At 33.3% G+C, this 18,650-nt stretch overlaps 2 protein-coding genes and 1 long non-coding RNA gene across 3 annotated transcripts; 2 read left to right on the top strand and 1 right to left on the bottom strand.

Moving 5' to 3' along the window:
• Positions 1-351: 351 nt before the first annotated feature.
• Positions 352-2,374, bottom strand: LOC125056069. Its single transcript, XR_007117998.1, has 5 exons — positions 2,341-2,374; positions 2,074-2,120; positions 1,924-2,005; positions 1,139-1,243; positions 352-543 (listed from the first exon to the last, which is right to left on the bottom strand). It is a non-coding gene; the product is annotated as an uncharacterized LOC125056069 (long non-coding RNA).
• A 7,869-nt stretch (positions 2,375-10,243) lies between these two features.
• LOC125056067 (endocuticle structural glycoprotein ABD-5-like) lies at positions 10,244-11,444 on the top strand. Its single transcript, XM_047658934.1, has 3 exons — positions 10,244-10,353; positions 10,470-10,582; positions 11,120-11,444. Exons 1-3 carry the CDS (start codon positions 10,345-10,347, stop codon positions 11,343-11,345), a joined length of 348 nt encoding a protein of 115 aa, XP_047514890.1. The 5' UTR covers positions 10,244-10,344; the 3' UTR covers positions 11,346-11,444.
• Positions 11,445-16,735: 5,291 nt separating this feature from the next.
• On the top strand, positions 16,736-17,741 carry LOC125056066 (endocuticle structural glycoprotein SgAbd-5-like). Its single transcript, XM_047658933.1, has 3 exons — positions 16,736-16,867; positions 16,949-17,085; positions 17,474-17,741. Exons 1-3 carry the CDS (start codon positions 16,859-16,861, stop codon positions 17,697-17,699), a joined length of 372 nt encoding a protein of 123 aa, XP_047514889.1. The 5' UTR covers positions 16,736-16,858; the 3' UTR covers positions 17,700-17,741.
• Positions 17,742-18,650: the final 909 nt, after the last annotated feature.

Here is an 18,650-nt window from a genome sequence, read left to right as displayed (position 1 = left end):
CTTTTATTTGATACATATAATTGTATATGTAATGTATTTAGTATCCTAGTAATAATAGCATTACCTTCTTTTTTTTACCTGAAAACAAAAGGATTTTTTTACGACGTTCCCCGTCGCAAGCGATAGTAAAAAATGTATGCAGCATAATGTTGAACGCATTCCAATCGACCCCTTAGTGATAAGTACATAGCCCGGTTTTACTAAATTTGTTACCGGCGAAATTAAAATTATTTTAAAATCCCAGAATCTACATCGAATAAAGACCCAGTGACTATGTCACTAAAAATTACACTTTAAATGTTATTGTTTGGTGGTGATCTTTAACCATTTTTCTGTAAATAAAACCATGAATGATTAAAAAAATACTGTGGTATATTATGAAATGACGTCAAATGAAGCGACAATTCTGTCCAGTTCATCTTCGGTAAAACAAAGCAGCATGATGCAGTATACTCTACGTCTGTCCACGTGACTCTCTCTCATCATCGACGAATAGTACTGGTCTTCTTCTTGTGTATATCGCTCTAAGTCTATTCTACATACCTGTTATACAAAATCTTCGTCCTTTAATCATTAGATTATCAATATTTTTAGCGTGTGTTCATCAAGTGGTTGATTAGATTTACAATTAAATTATTATTATAATATATTCAATTATTATGTATTTAAGACGTCTCAGACTCTATCAGATAAATGAACAAAGATACCATAGCCGCATAGATACCACTATCGTAACCAAAATATTAATATATAAATTAAAGAAAATATATAAAAAAAATCGTATTAAAAAAACTTAACAAAAAACGTTATTGGAAGTTACAAAGTATTGAGTCAGATGAGTCTCTGGTCAACCTCCTACTTTAAAGAAAAATACATAATTTAAATTTTTGATTTCTATTACATATCTAATTATAACTAATTTGTTTAATGGCTTCGATTGGCCTGTATTTCAGGCTGTAGCTTTCTCTAAATCTTATATTTAACGCAAAATTTTCACAGCAAAACAAAAGAAGAAAAAGTAGATGATATAATTGGAAGTGTTATCAGAACCGGCAGGAGGCTTACCACGTCATGTGACCATCACCAAATATGGGCAACATTGTTACCACGCATACAATAAATTAAGAGAAATACATACCTTTTTACCATTTTCATTAAAACATGCCAACTCTTCAAAATGGGAGTTTATGTTTGACTTAGGATTTCTGAAGTAATTCTTTAATTCTGAATAACGACCTAAATGCTGGAATAAAATACATTAAAAAAAATCTATAGTTACACTAACAATTTTTATTTAGTTTTTGCTATCATAATATATTCAATCAATAGAATCCGAATAAGCGCAATAGGCAGTGAACCTTTAGTTCTGGCAGCATTTCTTCGCTGTATTGCGAGAGAATAATGAATAATATTACTGAGGTCGCGTTATCTAATCCAGTATTTATTATCACTTATGAAGTCATAAGCACATATTACTCACAAATACACACAAAATAACAATAATCAAAGAAAAAAATATAATGAGAGATATCAATTTTTTTTTCTTTTCAAGTGTGTAATGCGTGTGTGCTGTAGTTGTAATTGGCCCTGGCTCAGCATTATGCTGAGGAGCAGAATGTTCCACAGCGCTGGTCAATCTTCCAGAGACCACAGCAGCTACTTTGTATAGTAAACAAAATGAAATTAAAAGTTAAAAATAATTATTAAAAATTATTCAATTGTTAAAAAGTAGGTAAATAATATTTTTTGGGCGGATTAAAAAACTAGATTTCGTGGGATTTTTGATGAGTAAGTAGATGTATATTATAGCTGCGACAAAAATTTGACTTTAATTGTGTATAATGTCATCCATAAATCTGTTGTCTTTACTCGCGCCTCGAAACAATTCGTATCCTCAAATTAATAATAAAGGATAAAACATACTTCTGGATCGGAAGCTCCGCTTTTTCTGACTGTGTCTTGCGGGAATTCACTTGGAAATATTCTTCTTAACTCAACATCTTCACTAGAATAATTACATAAGATTACTTTGTAAACAACAAATGAATATTCATGAATGTCAAAATAACTCACTAAGTGTAAATAGCTCCGCTGTTTCGTTTTATTAGTAAATGAAGAACCTAAAATAATTGTTTGGAATTTGTCAGTAATTATATAGCCTAGTACGAGTTTATATTGATTGAAACTTCGTGTGTTCGTAAACATTTCAACAGTTTATAAAACGGGGTACGTAAATTTAAAATATGTATTGTTGCATTTAGAACGAGGTATTATTTGGCGTGGGGCCCGTGGCGGCCCAAGCCGAGGTCGGAGTCCGGCAGGAGACGCCCTGGCACTTACCCCATTCCTGCCCAGATACGGTCGCCAAAACAGCCCAAGCTGTTAATTCTCTCTGGTCTATCAAATACCTATATCTTGTCGGGGGAGCCCAAGAGAGTTTGGAATGTGATTTTTGAACTTGTTCAGACTATAGAAAGATTTTAATGACACTCTTGATTTGATGAAGTATAGAATTATCTATACAAATCATTTCATTAGGCAGAGGTCAAGAAAAATCATCTTATATATTATCATATATCAACATTAAGATAGAAATTGGATTCGATAGACATGTCTTCTTTGACAGCAAAAAACTCTCATAGGTTTCGCTTATTATAAACCCACACTAGGCCTTCCGTTCTTAAGTACTGACTACTTACAATGTAAGAGAATAACCACTTTTGTTGCAACATATTCAACCCTTATTGATGTTTTACTCACAAAACTGTTAACGCGCTGTTGTGTTTACGATAACAAAATCGTAAAATAGTGTTCAAATCAAAAGAAAATATAATATTACACGTGATTTAAATTTACAATATTGTATATGTTATTCCGGCAAACACGGGCAAAAAATAATAATTCAACTAGTTGATGCGGCAAATGTTTTGCCATATCAATAATTTCTAGTGAATATTTGTAACACTTTGTACTACTACAAAGTTTGTAGGGTTTAGTAGGTTGAGCAGTGTTGGCCTAGTGGCTTCACCGTGCGACTCTCATACCTGAGGTCGTAGGTTCGATCCCCGGCTGTGCGTCAATTAATTTTTTTTTAGTAGGGTTTAATGTAGAATAGGAAAATAAAGGGTCCTATGTATTTTTAATGTTACATCAGTTTTGCTTACAAACACTCTGACAAAGGAATTTTACTTATATATCGCTAATATGAGATTATTTAATAATCTCTCATATTAGCTATTGTATATAAATTTTATGGTGAAACCATTTGACATTCGAAAAAATATAAATGAAATACGTACAAATATATCATAAACTCTTATTTAGTTGCATACCATCACACAAAATGATTATTTTTTTTAAAAAAGAAAGCATTACCTATCTATCTCACGCAAAAGCACATGAAATTTTTTTCCAACAAAACAATTTTTTCTGATCTGATGAGATTTGTCAGTTGTACACAATGAAATTAATATTTTATAAATTATAACTTTGAATAAATCATTAATTAAACCTAAAAAGAAAACTGAAATAAAAAAATAAATGTAAAGAAGTGCAAGTGCTAAACTTATTACATCATAACAAAAATATTTCATATATCTAATCTAATCAATATTTAAGACAATTAATAATCTTACCAAAAATGTAACAAAAAAACACGATTAAATATCAACTGAGTAAAATTCTTTGAAATAAAAGTTTAAAATGTATTAATTATACTTCCCACAGTGCCTTACATATCCCATCGCGTGCGATTTGCTTCGTTAAAATATCGTCCATGTTTTTCGTTTTTTGACTCTCGTATATCAATATACTTTAATTCTAATTAATTTAGGTTTATGCTACACTTGTGGACACAGGAAACCAAAATTTGGTCTCCGAGATAAGAGAAATAAGCCTGCGACCTAAATTTTTGAAGTGAAAACTTCTTTAGCGGCGTTGTACACTTTTTTTGGAATGGGTAAAAAATGTTAAACTCGCGTCAGGACACGTGACCTGATCGAAAATTCGTAAGACGGATGGAGAGTAGACAGCTGGCGCGGCGTATTTAATGTAATATAAATTGTCGTGTTTGTGTACGATAGCGCAATAAATAAATATTGTATTCTACCACATAAATGATAGTACTTTTATATACGTACTTTATAAAGCAATTCGTGCAAAATTATTCCCTAACCAGTAACCATTCCAAATCAAAAATGTACAACGTTAATATTCAAGTTTTCACTTCTGCCGGTACTCCCGGAGTGCAACCTGTCGTTTTTTTTAACATAAACAAGAAACTCCCACCTCTCCCTGTCCAGGTGGTACCCTTCCACTCCGTTCCAGAGTAGAATAAGATATATTAGTTAGTAAAATTATTTAGACTATACTGATTTGGTTTTTACTAGTTACCAAATAGCAACTATACGAACTTGACCTGTGAAATGAATTTAGACAAACAATTTACATAACTCGAACTTTGAGCTCAATTATGTCACCTTTTCGTGAAATAATAAAACCCAAACATCTGTTAGGCCTCAAGAAATATATCCAGTTTTGACTTGGATTAGAGATATTATATTATATTGCAGTCGACGTTATTAGAAAATATTTTCCTAATTCCCACTGACACTTTCCATCTTCAATACGCAATTTTTTTAAACTAATTTTAAATAAACTTTCCAATTAAACATTGTATATTTTTTACGTATATTGTATAATAAGCTCATTAAGGGTTAATTAAATACTTTTTTGGGTCGCTCTTTTCTTCTTCTCTTCTTTTACTGCCTCTCCATTACTGGAGGTTGGCCGTCAGTATCTTGAAGCGTGTCTTGTCCTGTGCCAGATGCAGCATTTCTTCCGCAGTTGCAATACCGGTCCATTCTCTAACGTTGCGAAGCCATGATTTCTTCCTTCTACCAACACGCCGTTTACCCTGGATTTTACCCATCATAATTAATTGAAGGAGGTGGTAGCGGTCATGGCGCAACACGTGGCCCAGGTACGCAACTTTCTTGAAGGACCCTAAGGAATGTATAAGAATATAATGAACTATAATAAAGCATGCCCTCTCATAACATTGCTGTGCCTAGCCAAGGTCCTTATTCATTATTGTAATAAATTATGTACATAAGGAATGCAATAAAGATTTGAGTTTGAGTTTAAGTCGAAAGTTCGGAAATACTTCAGTGGGCAGCTAGTTCCACATCGCTTTTCGCTGTATATATAAATGACTGTTGGCTCAGCCTATGAAATAGATGTTGTCATTAATAAAAAATACTTAGCTTTCACCTAACTAAGATAACATGAAACTAGTCTCACCTCATAAAATATTATTGAAAAGAACAACGAAATATCAAGATTGACCCAAAATAGGAAGACAGGGTGTCGGAGGTCACGCGCATGGCATCGGTTCAACATTCTGTGATGTAACGACCAATATGAATGTTAACTAAACCTTTACGACAGAGTTGAGTATAATTTTCAAATTGTGCAATTATTGACCTTATAGATTACCAACAATATTTGTTAATTATTATAGATTATTGGAAATCTATGAAATACAAGCCCGCGAATTTTCTACTTGAAAGTTTAATTACGCACTCTCTCAATCAGTCGATTAAATGATCTACTGATAACTTTCGTCATAAAGGATTATTAAGAAACAGAGTGTGACAAAAAATTCAATCAGTAGGTTTGCGGATAACAATATACAGTCGTACGAAAAAGTAATACCTTTTATAGTTCCACAAATAATAAATATAACATAAAACAATACTATGTTTTCAAAAGTGTCCTAGTTTAACTTGTTTACAAGTTGTAAAAAAAATACCTTCAAAATTAAACTAACATATCGGAACTTTACAAAAACAAGATAGGTAATAAACCTATCAGCGAAACCAGAATACATTTGGAAAATCAATATATAAACACAACTTTTCTGAAGCAACTTCACTCTCACACACAATTAAATCTGTTTTTTTATATAGAACTAGCTGGCCTGGCAAACATCGTACCGCCTAACAGTCGATTCTTTATTTTTTTTAAATACTTATTCTGCTATTCGGGATACCGGTCCAGCTAGTAAGATAAAAAAAGAAAGTTGATAAGACAACAAATACATTAACTCCAAAAATTAAAATTTACCTTCCCGCAACCCCTTCACAAACACTTGAACTTTATGATATGGTATTAAAGTTCAAATTGACTTTTAAGTATTATTATGAATATTTTGTATGGGAATATAGAAAAGTGTTGTTTTTAGACTTTTTCGCTCAATTTTTCTCTCCGTAAGAACCATCCTCGTACTTCAAGGAATATTATAAAAAAATAATCGGACAAATCGGTCAAGCCGTTATCATGTTTTGTCGTGACAACGGAAAACGGATCTCATCTTTATAAATATAGATATGCGGGCAAACTGACCTACGTGACACCCAAAAAGGTAGTCTAGTGGGTGATTTGAAGGTCTTTGATGGTGGAGTACATTCTTACTTTGAACAGTTGGAGGAATCTCTCGGAGAAGACCCCCACCGGGAGACGATTCCACAATTCGCTAGTTCTTCAACATGTCGACTTTAATGTTAATTTGGATTAAGTCAGAGTTCTGATTTGGCGATCATCAATCACCAGAGGCGTTCGATAAATCGAAATAACTCAAAAAATTATCTTAATTATTAATAAAATTAAATTTATCTAATAATTTTTTTTTTTTAGTATTAAATCTAAAGTCAATGCTAAAAATACACCTGAGAATTGGACCTTTGAATGAATTCATATTTCAGTGACCTTTTATCACTCGCAAATATGCGAAAATTTAATCTATTATTTATAAAATTCTCGTGTCGCGGTGTTGGTAGTTAAACTCCTCCGAAACGGCTTGACCGATTCTCATGAAATTTTGTGTGCATATTGGGTATGTTTGAGAATCGGACAACATCTATTTTTCATCCCCCTAAATGTCAAGGGTAGTCCACCCCTAAATTATTATTTTTTTAATTTTTAGATATTTTTTTTATGATACAGCATTAAAAATACATACAATCCCTAATTTTCACCCCTTTACGATCAACCCCTATTTTTTATTATAAATGATATACACGGCGAAACATTTGCCGGATCAGCTAGTTATTATATAAATATTATTTTTAATTCCAAAAAAACATACGTTCCGATACGTTACATACAACGCAATTTTTTTATGAATTTTGTTTTAAGAATTCACTAACAGAACGAACTACCAGTACCTGCGCCAGCAAGTACTCTTCACTGGCTTAGTTACTCCTTGATTTATGTTTTTCAACAATCTAACATATCACCTTAACCTTTGTCAAGCATCCTTCAATACATATTTGTGAACTTTATTTACTTGTCATTAAGAATCTGTAATCAAAATCATCTCCAGTACGGCCTTGTTATAATGTTCCCACAACCTTTCGAGAATTTAATATGCAATTCGTTTGATGAGTTCTCTAATAGGCATATACTTAAAATTGTCGAAATACTAATTCGATTAACATTAACCGTACAATCACCTAAATTGTTGACCTTGAAGAAACAAAATTTTTCACGTCTAGGTATTTTTTGCTTTGGTTCTAAGTGGCGTTTGTGTTTTGGATAAGCTTATATGCTAAACAATAATGTTATACAGAACGATAAAGACAAGGAAGAAGTTTGCTGATACTTTTTTCGATTCTTACATCACGTCGTAAGGTTAAAATTAGTAAAGTTGTAATGAATTTGTATTGCTTTGCTATTGTGTCAGCTTATGTTGAGTGTTTGACTGTTAACCGTAGGGTCATGAGTTCGCATCCCGTTTGGGCTTGGGTTTTCTTTGTGCTCAATAAAAACAAACTTGTATGAAACATTACTAGGCGCGTTTTAGATAACTTCGATGGCACGGGATCACATTTATGGTCTGACCTATTAAGAAAAATAATGTATCAAGATCAGATCTGAGATATTGATCTCAGAGTACCAAGGCATGTATTGTGTCTAGTTTATGTAAATAGTTTATGTATCTATTATTTAAATAATCTCTATTATTATATTTGTGCAGAAAGAGAACCATTATGGGATTGGAGGTCGCTTCAAAAAGTATTTACCCCTTTTTTACGTTGATAAGATTAATTTTAAGTAATTATCTTGATATTTAATATAAAAGAACTAAAATTATATTTTTTTTAATAAATGAGTTTTTGAATACAGAACTTTCCACAATCCCACCTGATGTAAAGTTAGATTAGCCTATAGGAGAGCACGCCTGTCCAGATGCCTAAATGACACGCAAATAAGAATTACATTAGTTCATTAGTAACTGCCACTCCGATTCTCCTTTCCCACAGAACTGGACAGATGTTTGGCCACAATCGAACCTGATGTTTATTTATTTAGTTATTAAGTTTACGACATCATACATAGTACTAAATCTACTGATTATTTTACAAAATCTTCCATCTAAAATGTATGACAATTAAAGTAAACATAAGTTTTACAAAAAAATTGAAATTAAAAATTAAAAAATACAATTAAGACATAATATACAAGATAATATAAGCACACAATAAAATAATTAGAAATTTGTTGATACTTAAAGCAGAAAAAAAAGAAAAATCATCAGCAAAACAGCGAATAAGGTTCGAGAAAGGCACCCCACAATGCTATCTCTAAAACCGATCAGCCCACTACCGTATTTATCCAGCTCCGGATAAGCTGTGTTCAATCCTTTAAAATCGCGAAGAATTCGAACGAGAGGTGCCTGAACTCCTAGGTTGGTTTTGGCAGAAGGAGTTTGGAAAATATTGCTGATTTTAGTCCTAGGGAATGAATAAGGGACGACAATTTTAATATCCTGTAAGAGGTCACTCCTCTGTATATGATTATGAAATAATTAAATCAGTTCCCATAACTGTCACGCAGATTTTCTTGCCCCTCAGACTTTATCATACATACGTATTAATTCTTTTGAAATTTTGTTTGATTATAGTACATTTCTGAAATTTTCGTAATGCCTTGTTACATGATTTTATTGCTATACGCACATTTATTAACATAAAGCCTTAATTACCACTAATCAAGTTCTCATGAAGATAACAGTTACAGTTAATTAATATGATGGTTTCAACAAAAGTACTCTTCCGGGTGAAAACGGGTCAAAACACATTTGTTAAACACATTGGTTCACAGAAATGTGTATTCGCCAATGCATTATTTTTAATTTGTATTGTTATAGATAAGGCCTATAATATTTTTATATATATTATATATAATATTTAAGGCCTTGTATATATTTATATACGTAAAATACTGCTAGACTTCCGAGACATTTACGTTTGTGCATGTTTCTAAGATATATACTGAGCGCAAGTGTCCATCCGTCCTTTTTTAGGTCTGGGCCTCAGATTTCTGCATCTGTTTCACGAAACGATCACCATCATTTGTCAATCTAGTAGACAAGTAGGTGATCAGCCTTCTGTGCCTGACACACGCCGTTGACTTTTTTGGGTTTAAGGCAAGCCGGTTTCCTCACGTGTTTTCCTTCACCGATCGAGCGATGTTAAATCCATTGGTGCACAGCCGGCGTTCGAACCTACGACCTCAGGGATAAGAGACGCTGAAGCCACTGCTCTTACATACATACAGCTCGTATTACATTATATTAACTGCAATTAGTTTAATAATCCAGATACCACATTTCAGGTTAGGTCAACACAGACATGATTGAATTGTGTCTGACACAGTATCAGGTAGCTCTTATTATACAAATGTAAAAGGGTAAATTTATATTTTAAAATGTGTCAAAACATCCAGTATGAACATAAAACAAAATCAAAAATATATGGCAATTGCATTTCATTCATATTTTAATAAAAATGGTTATAAATAGAAACCCAAGTAGGTTGGTGAACTATTTGCTTCGCCGGCTAGGAACTCAAATCCTATATACGTGAGGTTACTATTTTAAATGCAGCAGTTAAAAGTTATCCGTAGTAATGAAAAAATATCGATTAGTCACATCAGTAGCATAAATATCACTCACTCGTGAAAGTAAATTTCAAAACAGCAATTAAAGATCGCGCTGAACAAATCTCTTAATCGTTTAATAACTTTGTCTAACATGTAATAAATTACTCTTTGTATTGGTTATTAACATTGACATTTGTAATCCTATTACCTAAGACACACACAACAATAACTTTGTGTCAACATGAGTTGACAGACGATGTTTTGCCGAACGTATTATAACAAGCGCCGACTGGTCCGCAGTGTTGAAATAGAAATATCTTCATATATAAGACCTTTAAACGCGTAACCATCTCATACAACAAGTATTCTTTGAAGAAGCTAGACGAATCAAAAGGAAAAATGAGATTGGTCAGTGTGGTTTATGGATCTTTTAGTGAAGTGAAGTCAAAACATTTGTGCTAGAGAAAATATTTCGATCCATAGATAAAAAACAGTGGTATTAATAAAATACGTTTGAATTTCAGTTCGTTGTTCTTGCCTTGGTCGCAGCAGCCTCATGCGCTCCCCAGAACCTTCAGGACGTACAGATCCTGCGCTATGATTCTGACAACGCTGGATTGGGATCATACGGCTACGCGTAAGTTTATTATGTATTTATAAGTTAATTTATAAATTTAAATACAAACATCACTGGATAATGTCAATACATGGCCAACATAACTTTGTTTAGTGTAAATAAAAACAGTTTTGACATTTTGATGCAATATACAATATACAAAATATTACTTTAAATATTAATTATTTATATTGAAAAATAAGAAAAGTCGTTTTGTTTTATACATTCGCATTTATTCTATTATATATTCGCAAATTACATATAAATTTCGTTTTCGATTGCTTAGTATAGACATTATTGCAATTTGTAGTCGTATTCTTCTTAGCTGAAGGTTGTGTCACTGTAAAGTATCTGCTGCCCCGCTAGTGATATCTCTCCCTCTCTACCCGTGAGATTCGTGACTTGGTCACACCAGTGGGTTGGCGACCTGCCCCACGGCCTTTTGCCTTCCACTTGCCGACGACAACCAGTTTGTCCAGGTAATCTGGTTGGCGACGGGCTATATGACCATAGTTTTTTATTGATAGTAAGGAACTGAAATTTATATTATCTTTTCAGATGGGAGCTCTCAGACGGTTCCAAACATGAAGAGCGGGGGCAGTTAAAAAACCAAGGCACTGAAAACGAGAGCCTTGTTGTTCAAGGTCAGTACACCTGGGTCGGACCTGACGGTGTCACCTACGTTGTAAGCTACATAGCTGATGAGAACGGCTTCCAGCCCCAAATAGAACAGGGACCAGGCGGTGCCGTCCCTCCAGGCGTTGTTGCTTCTCTCCTTGGATAAATAAGACTTATTATTTAATAGCAAAATACTCAGGGATCTGTACATAATATTTATGTACCTATTCTGCTTAGTATAAGTAAATAAATTTATATAATGATATATTTTTATTATTTCAACATCCCTTCAACTATTGGCTGAAAAAAGGTGAATAAACCTATTATAAGCCTATGTATCGTTCTACATCTTCCTGCTATTTTGAAAATGTATTAATAGAGTATGAAACAATCAGTATTATAACTTAAGAATACAGAATTTTACCACCCAAAAATTATCTTATCTAATAAAATAGGCAAATGTCATGCCAAGGCATAAACACAGCCTCAATAATGAACGGAGCCCACCTGCATCCGCCCAAACGTGAGTTCAGGGGTGGATATTACTCCTGCTTCTGCCAGGAGGTGGAGAGTCTATCGGGTCATCAGTATATCTAATTGAAAGTCTATCTACTACCATGAAATCATGAAGTGGCCATCGTCCAGTGCTGGTGAGCTCCCAGTGATGTTGCGGATGTTGAGGAGACTAGGAGAGAGCTGGCAGCAGACATTGCCTTAGTATGAGACGAATATCCTGATGTCACAGAGGGCCTTCGTGTGCCATACAACCTTCAGGGGGCCTAGGGCCCGTAACTAATATTGTGTAAAATAATTTAGTTCTGAACTATTAAATCTTTAAACAGTAAAGACGTTTTATTTAGAGTATAAAAGGTAAGAAAGTAAAGGTGCCAAGTTTCCATTTTCAATGAATATACGACATTTAATATATTATATGTATAAAGTGATTTCGGAAAAAAATACAGAAATCACTACTTATTGGGTTTCGACAGAAAAATCATGGTACCTACACTGCGTGCCAGAACTTTTTTTTGTCACATAATTACTGTATTTTATTAAGTATAGCATTTAAAGTTAAAAAAAAATTAACTTATTGCGAGTTAATTTTTTTTCTGCAATCTTCTGTTGCAATTGCAATGTTAAAGATCATTTATATTGTCTTCAAAAACTTTGTATTTTAAAGTTTAAATGAATAATTTTAAGAACTTATTCATATGGTGCTTGTACAAATATTTCCTGGCTCTTTAAAAATTAATTCGTATACGTTGATATGTAAAAACTACAGTTTGCTCTACAAACTAGTAAGGAGTATAAGAATCAAGTTGCAGTTTTCATGTAAAATAATATCATGTATACGTAGCTAGGGTAGCCGAATTAAGGCAATAATGAGTCTCAAACCTAATGCCCTGAAGCAAGCGCAGGGTAGAGTAGTGTGGACGCAGCGTACGAACAACCAGGCTCCAGAAGATAAACCACTCCTTCTATGGAAATTGTATTCGTTTTTACAACAAAAACCCAATCGAAATCAGAGAATTATCACTGAATAAATGATTTTAAGTTTCTTATACATTTGACGATTATTTAAATGAACCTAATCCTTGGGATTAATTTTCTCCATTTGTTTTATGGCTGTTGTGCGTTACAAACAATTTTTTTTAAATAAAAAGAGTGGCGGAAAGTTTCTTGCCAGTTCTTCTTGCCCGCTCTACGCCCTTGACTTGTGAACCGGTAGTACATGTATTCAAATCAATTTACCATCTCTTTGTTGACGATCATAAGACGTGTACTTGGTTATCTATATGAATAAAGTTATTTAAAGTTTGAGATTGACGCATGATTTTTAAGATAACACGTAATAAAGACTACGAAGAAGAGATATCATTACACGTTAGTCACCTTTGAATACTTCTTCTTTTTTACGATCTATCGACAAACTAAATTTCTTATTAAATTTTCTTAAATATAGATAGTCTTACCAAGTTCAAGTTCAAGGCCACAAATGGCAAACGTTTCTTGGACAATTTTTATTCCATAGACAAGTCGGTGATCAGCCTTGTGGAAGATCTCATATATAAGATATCATTTATTAGAACCATCTATTTATTTAGGTAACATTTTAATTTACATGATGCACTTATACGAGACAATAGACCTAATTGGTTTGAATGACCTTTGAATTTTTATTAATCAAATAGGAAATGAAAACAAACATTACGTGTATGACGCAATTAAATTTCATTATAATTTTCTTCTTATAAAATATTACTTATCTAATCTTTCCTCTAACATTGATTTTGTTCCCTTCGGAGTAGAGACTCTTGGGCCGTCCCGTGGGGAAAGTTAGCGCCTGGTGGATAGTACCGATGACGCCAGAGCTGGTGCTTTCCACGCTCAACGAATAAAATATATTCGCAATAATATATGTTTATAATATTCTATTTATCCAATTGTAATTATTATTATTTTTATTACTATAGAGGTTAAGAATATTGTAAAAATAAATCGAAATATAATATTCTTTATCTAAATTAGTATATATGAGGTGACCCAATCCAGGCAGAATTTCAACGCTTCATTGATAAGAAGAGTCAGGAAGAGATTTACGTTCTAATGTTATGAGATCTTCATAGAACGTTTAAATAATATTATAATTTGTCTTTGGTTTAAGCGAGTACTACAAATAAAAAAACTTTTCAAACGACTTTTACTTAGTAATCTTTAGCAAGAGACTGCCCTATCAATTTGAGATCTCTTGTATTGAAACTAAGTCTGGAACAATATAAATAATTTTACAGGCTAAATATAACCTCGTTTTCTATTACCGGCGCCATCTTTTGTGAAGATTTTTCTTATTAACACGAGTTTTATGAACACTAATTGATGCTTCCAAGACCAAATTTGGGAGTTGAAATTTGACAACACTTGTTCTTTTTTAATCGACGACCTGACTACATCTTCAAGGAGGTTGGCTCCTGGATACAGAGAGGCCAGCAGTGCGTACTGGAGGAAAATGGAGGAGGCCTACGTCCAGAAATGGACCAAAAAAAGAGATGATGATGATGTTCTTTTTTACCATATGACACTTACATATTGATACAGACAGTAAAAAGGGATGCTTTTTACGATCCCTTTGAATTTTAACAAATTATCAAACATGTTACTACGAAGTCTCGTGACACAAATTTTGCGTGTGTTCCGTTAATAAAGAGCAGTGTTGGCCTAGTGGCTTCAGCGTGTTACTCTCATACCTGAAGTCGTAGGTTCGATCCCGGGCTGTGCACCAAACTATCTTTCTATGTGCGCATTTAACATTTGCTCGAACGGTGAAGGAAAACATCGTGAGGAAACCGACATGTCTAAAGCAGGCCATAGACGGACCGCATGTTGCAGTCAAGACCGACTGCAACATGCGGTTTGCTCAGGAACTGCTCGAGTGGTCCGTGTATTGCGAATATGAATTTAGTATGGAAACTGCAGATCGCCGTGCGGCGACCGCATTAGTCCCAAAAAGTCGACCGTGTGTGTCAGGCACTGGAGGCTGATCACCTACTTGCCTATTAGATTTAAAAATTATCATGATTCAGAAATCTGAGGCCAAGACATAAAGAGGCGCCACTGATTTATTTTTTATTTTTTCCGTTAATAATGTCTTTAAAAAATATGTATATAGAAGATCAGCTTTATATGATACACTGGTTAAGTGCGTATCAGACATAACGTCAATGATTTGGGACCAATGTGCCAGTTTTCTGCACTAACACTAAACTAATGTTGTTCTTTAATTGAGAATCGAACCCACAATCTCAGGGCTATAACGCACGCTTAACCACCAGACACTAAACGTTTACATATTAAAATTCTTACTAATGTATGAAGTTAATTTTCAATGATTAAAATGCCAATCAAATATTCTACTCAAAAATTCAACTGACATTCATTAAAGGGCGATGCGGCTTTTAAATTGTAAATCTTAAAAGGTCAATATAAACAGTTTTGTATTTAATATCTTATAACTAAACTAGCTGACCCGGAAAACGTTTGTTTTGCCATGTATATTATTTCTAGGAAACAATTTTTTAGTTAAATAAAAATAAGTATCTACAATAATAAAAATAGGGGTTGATCGTAGTGGGGGGAAAATTAGAGGTTGAATGTATTTTTGTATGCTGTATCAAATAAAAAAAAACTAAAAAAAAACTAAAAAGTAAAATTTTAGGGTGGAAACCCCTTATCACTTAGGGATTTGAAAGATAGATAGTAGCCGATTCTCAGACTAACTGAAAATGAATATATAATTTCATAAGAATCGCTCGAGTTTCGGAGGAGTATGGGAACTCACATTTAAACACGAGAATTTTATATATATACCTAGAGATAGTTATTATTGCCATAGGTCTCTAGTTAATCAATCATTTTTTTTGCAACACAAAAAAATTGTTTTGTTAAAAGTTAATTTCGGTGGCGGTTGTTTGAGGGATGTTAAAATAAGTGCCAACTGACTTTAATCGATCTTGTTCTTGTTACACCCACTCTCGCAACGGGAGCGTTTAGGCCCGTTTGGGGCATATACCCCCTTCGGGTACTGAGTTGCCTCGCGCCCTGCTAATACAGAGCGGTACGTGGGCGGTCCTTTAGCCCTTGATAAGGGCTGCAGCGCGCGAGGAGACAGAGGGCTTGACTCCCAGCGCCCAGTTACATTATTAGTTTAGAAAAACTTATAACATAAATTTATGGGTAGTGGAGGTTGCGACGCTGGACTCACAAAAACTGTAACTTATTTATGGGTTTTTAAAACTAATTGACATACCTATAAAGGATATTTAAGCGATGTCGACCCATATTTCCCATTTCCACCTTTGCTTTTAATTTATTTTATTATTATTAATTACTTAAGATGTCATGTGGAACATGGTGTAATGGTTGCAGCTCCTTACAAACGTTGTGTAAAAAAAAAATTTGACGATTAAAAAGAGTGTGCGAAGAGTTTATTGCCAGTTCTTCTCTTCTCGACGCCCTTGATTTGAAACCTGGCAGTAAATGTACAATTAGAAGTATTTCATATATATATTTTTTTTATTCGAAACGAGAATGTTTCAATTTATGAGTGTATAAAAAACTAAAGGGCTCATTAATTACTATGAAGTCTTCAACTGTAAGATGATTGTTAACATTTGCGCTTTTAATTATTAATTAAACTATATATATATAATATATATATTATATATGTAACTAACCTTAGGTTACATAACTGTTGTTTCTAAATTTTTTTGTAATCAAAGATTACACAAACAAGACGATGCTTTAGGTAATACTTTTCACTGTAAAAGTTCAAGCTTTAAGCTTGCTTCTATTACAGAAATCGATTAATTTATATTTGCTAAATGTGAGTTTTTGTTAGCAAACTTATAATAAAACCATAAATGAATCTATAATTGTAATTGCACCTATAATTACAGTCAATCAAAGTAGTTATCTCAGCTATGCAAATTTAAGATATTGCGACATATACCCATCATGTCCTCAACGGTCACCTTCGGCATAGGAGCGGTCACACACAAAACATTTTAACGAGTCAGTTGTACGCCTAATAATATGTGTTGTAATAGAATATTCAGAAAAGTATATAATAAGCGTTAAGCTTTATCAAGTTAGCATATTGCAAGTGAATACCGCACAGGAATCATGAAATTGGTTGGTTTATAACAGTGAATTGTGAAGTGATTTTAATTGTGATTTTTTGGTCTGTGATTTTTATGAAAACTGTGATTTCAGTTGGTGGTACTCGGTTTAGTCGTGGTGGTGTCAGCTGCGCCCCAAGCTCAAAGGCAGGCGCCCAGCGCCAACCCACAAGAAGTGCAAATTCTTCGGTTCGATACTGAAAATGATGGGCTTGGGACTTACAGATTTGCGTGAGTATTTTTCATGTATTTATTAATTTTAAAACATATATATTTAAGTATGCTTAGTATTTAATGTTTAGTAGCAAAGTTGTTAAATGTGAAAAGTTATAAACAAATCTTTGAGCTTTTGCATACACTATACTAATTATTTATTTAAAAAATAATCGTTTCTTGAAAATTTGTAGAATATGTTTATTTAAAAATTTATCTAGGATGACTAACTTAAATTAATTTTGATTCAAATTTTCGAAAAAATATTAAAAACAAAAAAAAAATAATATGTCATTTGATATAAAAATCATTTGTGAAACATTTTTTATGCAGAAGACTAGGATTAGCGATTTGTGCTGTTTCATATGTACTAAAACCTATATTAATGTCATTCTCATACCTCCAGCTTGGAACAAAGTGATGGCACCAAAAAGGAAGAACAAGGGGAACTGAAGAACGCTGGAACAGATGACGAGGCTATCTCTGTGAGGGGATCCTACACCTGGGTCGGCCCAGATGGCGTTACCTACACCGTGACATACGTAGCTGATGATAAAGGCTATCAACCAACAATCGAGCAGGGTCCAGGAGGCGCTATACCCCCTGGCGTCGTTGCTTCTCTCATCGGCTAATTCCCCACCTAAACTGTAGCAATAAATTTTTATTTTTACATATAACGAAATTTTCTTTCGCCTTACTTATTTATACCTCATTGCCATCATACACATAATTATACATATAGAAGAAAAAAAAGTAAGTAGGTTACATAAGTTATTAGGCAACGGGCGGCCTTATCGCTAACAAGCGATTTCTTCCAGGCAACCCTAAATTGAAACAATAGAAAAAAAATAAACGCCTTTTAGGCAAACCCAAACGAATCTACTCAAGTATTAGGATTAGCCCAAGGGATGTTTAAAAAAAAGTCTTTAGTAAAATATTGCTATCGTTTATACTACGAAGTTAATATTAAAATTATGTTAGTTGAAGCTGTTTATAATGAATTAGATATGGTAACTAATGTTTACATTATTCAAGTTGCATACTAGTCAATATAATATTAAACATTATCAATTCGTAAAATTGCCTGTTGTACCTATAAAATAAATTGCTCATTAAAACTCTTGAAAAAACTAATAAACAAAAACACATCGTGATTTCTGATCACGCATAATTATTGTAACTAATTGATAAAATATTCTTTAACATATTTTGTACAAATGTCATGTGTAAAAAAATAAGTACACAAATAAGGTTTTATTGAAAATTTATATTTTTGTCCATTGAAATGTTACAATTTGAGGAGAGAACTGAACATTTGATAGAGGATGAAATGTTACATTGTTCAGCAAATGTAACATTTCAATGGACTAAACGGTCTTAACTCCCAATGGAACTTTATTCCAGTTAGTAGACATAGTCGCCCGACTTGAATCTTATCACTAAAATGGACACCAATGTGATCATTTGGTGACTTAAGTCCTGGATACAGAGTAATTTTAAAGAAGACACACTCAATAAAAGACTGAACAACTATTGCAATGCGGAACACCAAAACCTTGAGTTAATCACCAATAACAAGTTCT

The sequence above is a fragment of the Pieris napi genome, chromosome 14, assembly GCF_905475465.1.
Source record: "Pieris napi chromosome 14, ilPieNapi1.2, whole genome shotgun sequence".
Lineage (NCBI taxonomy): Eukaryota > Metazoa > Arthropoda > Insecta > Lepidoptera > Pieridae > Pieris > Pieris napi.
This window is presented reverse-complemented; position numbering and strand designations above follow the sequence as displayed.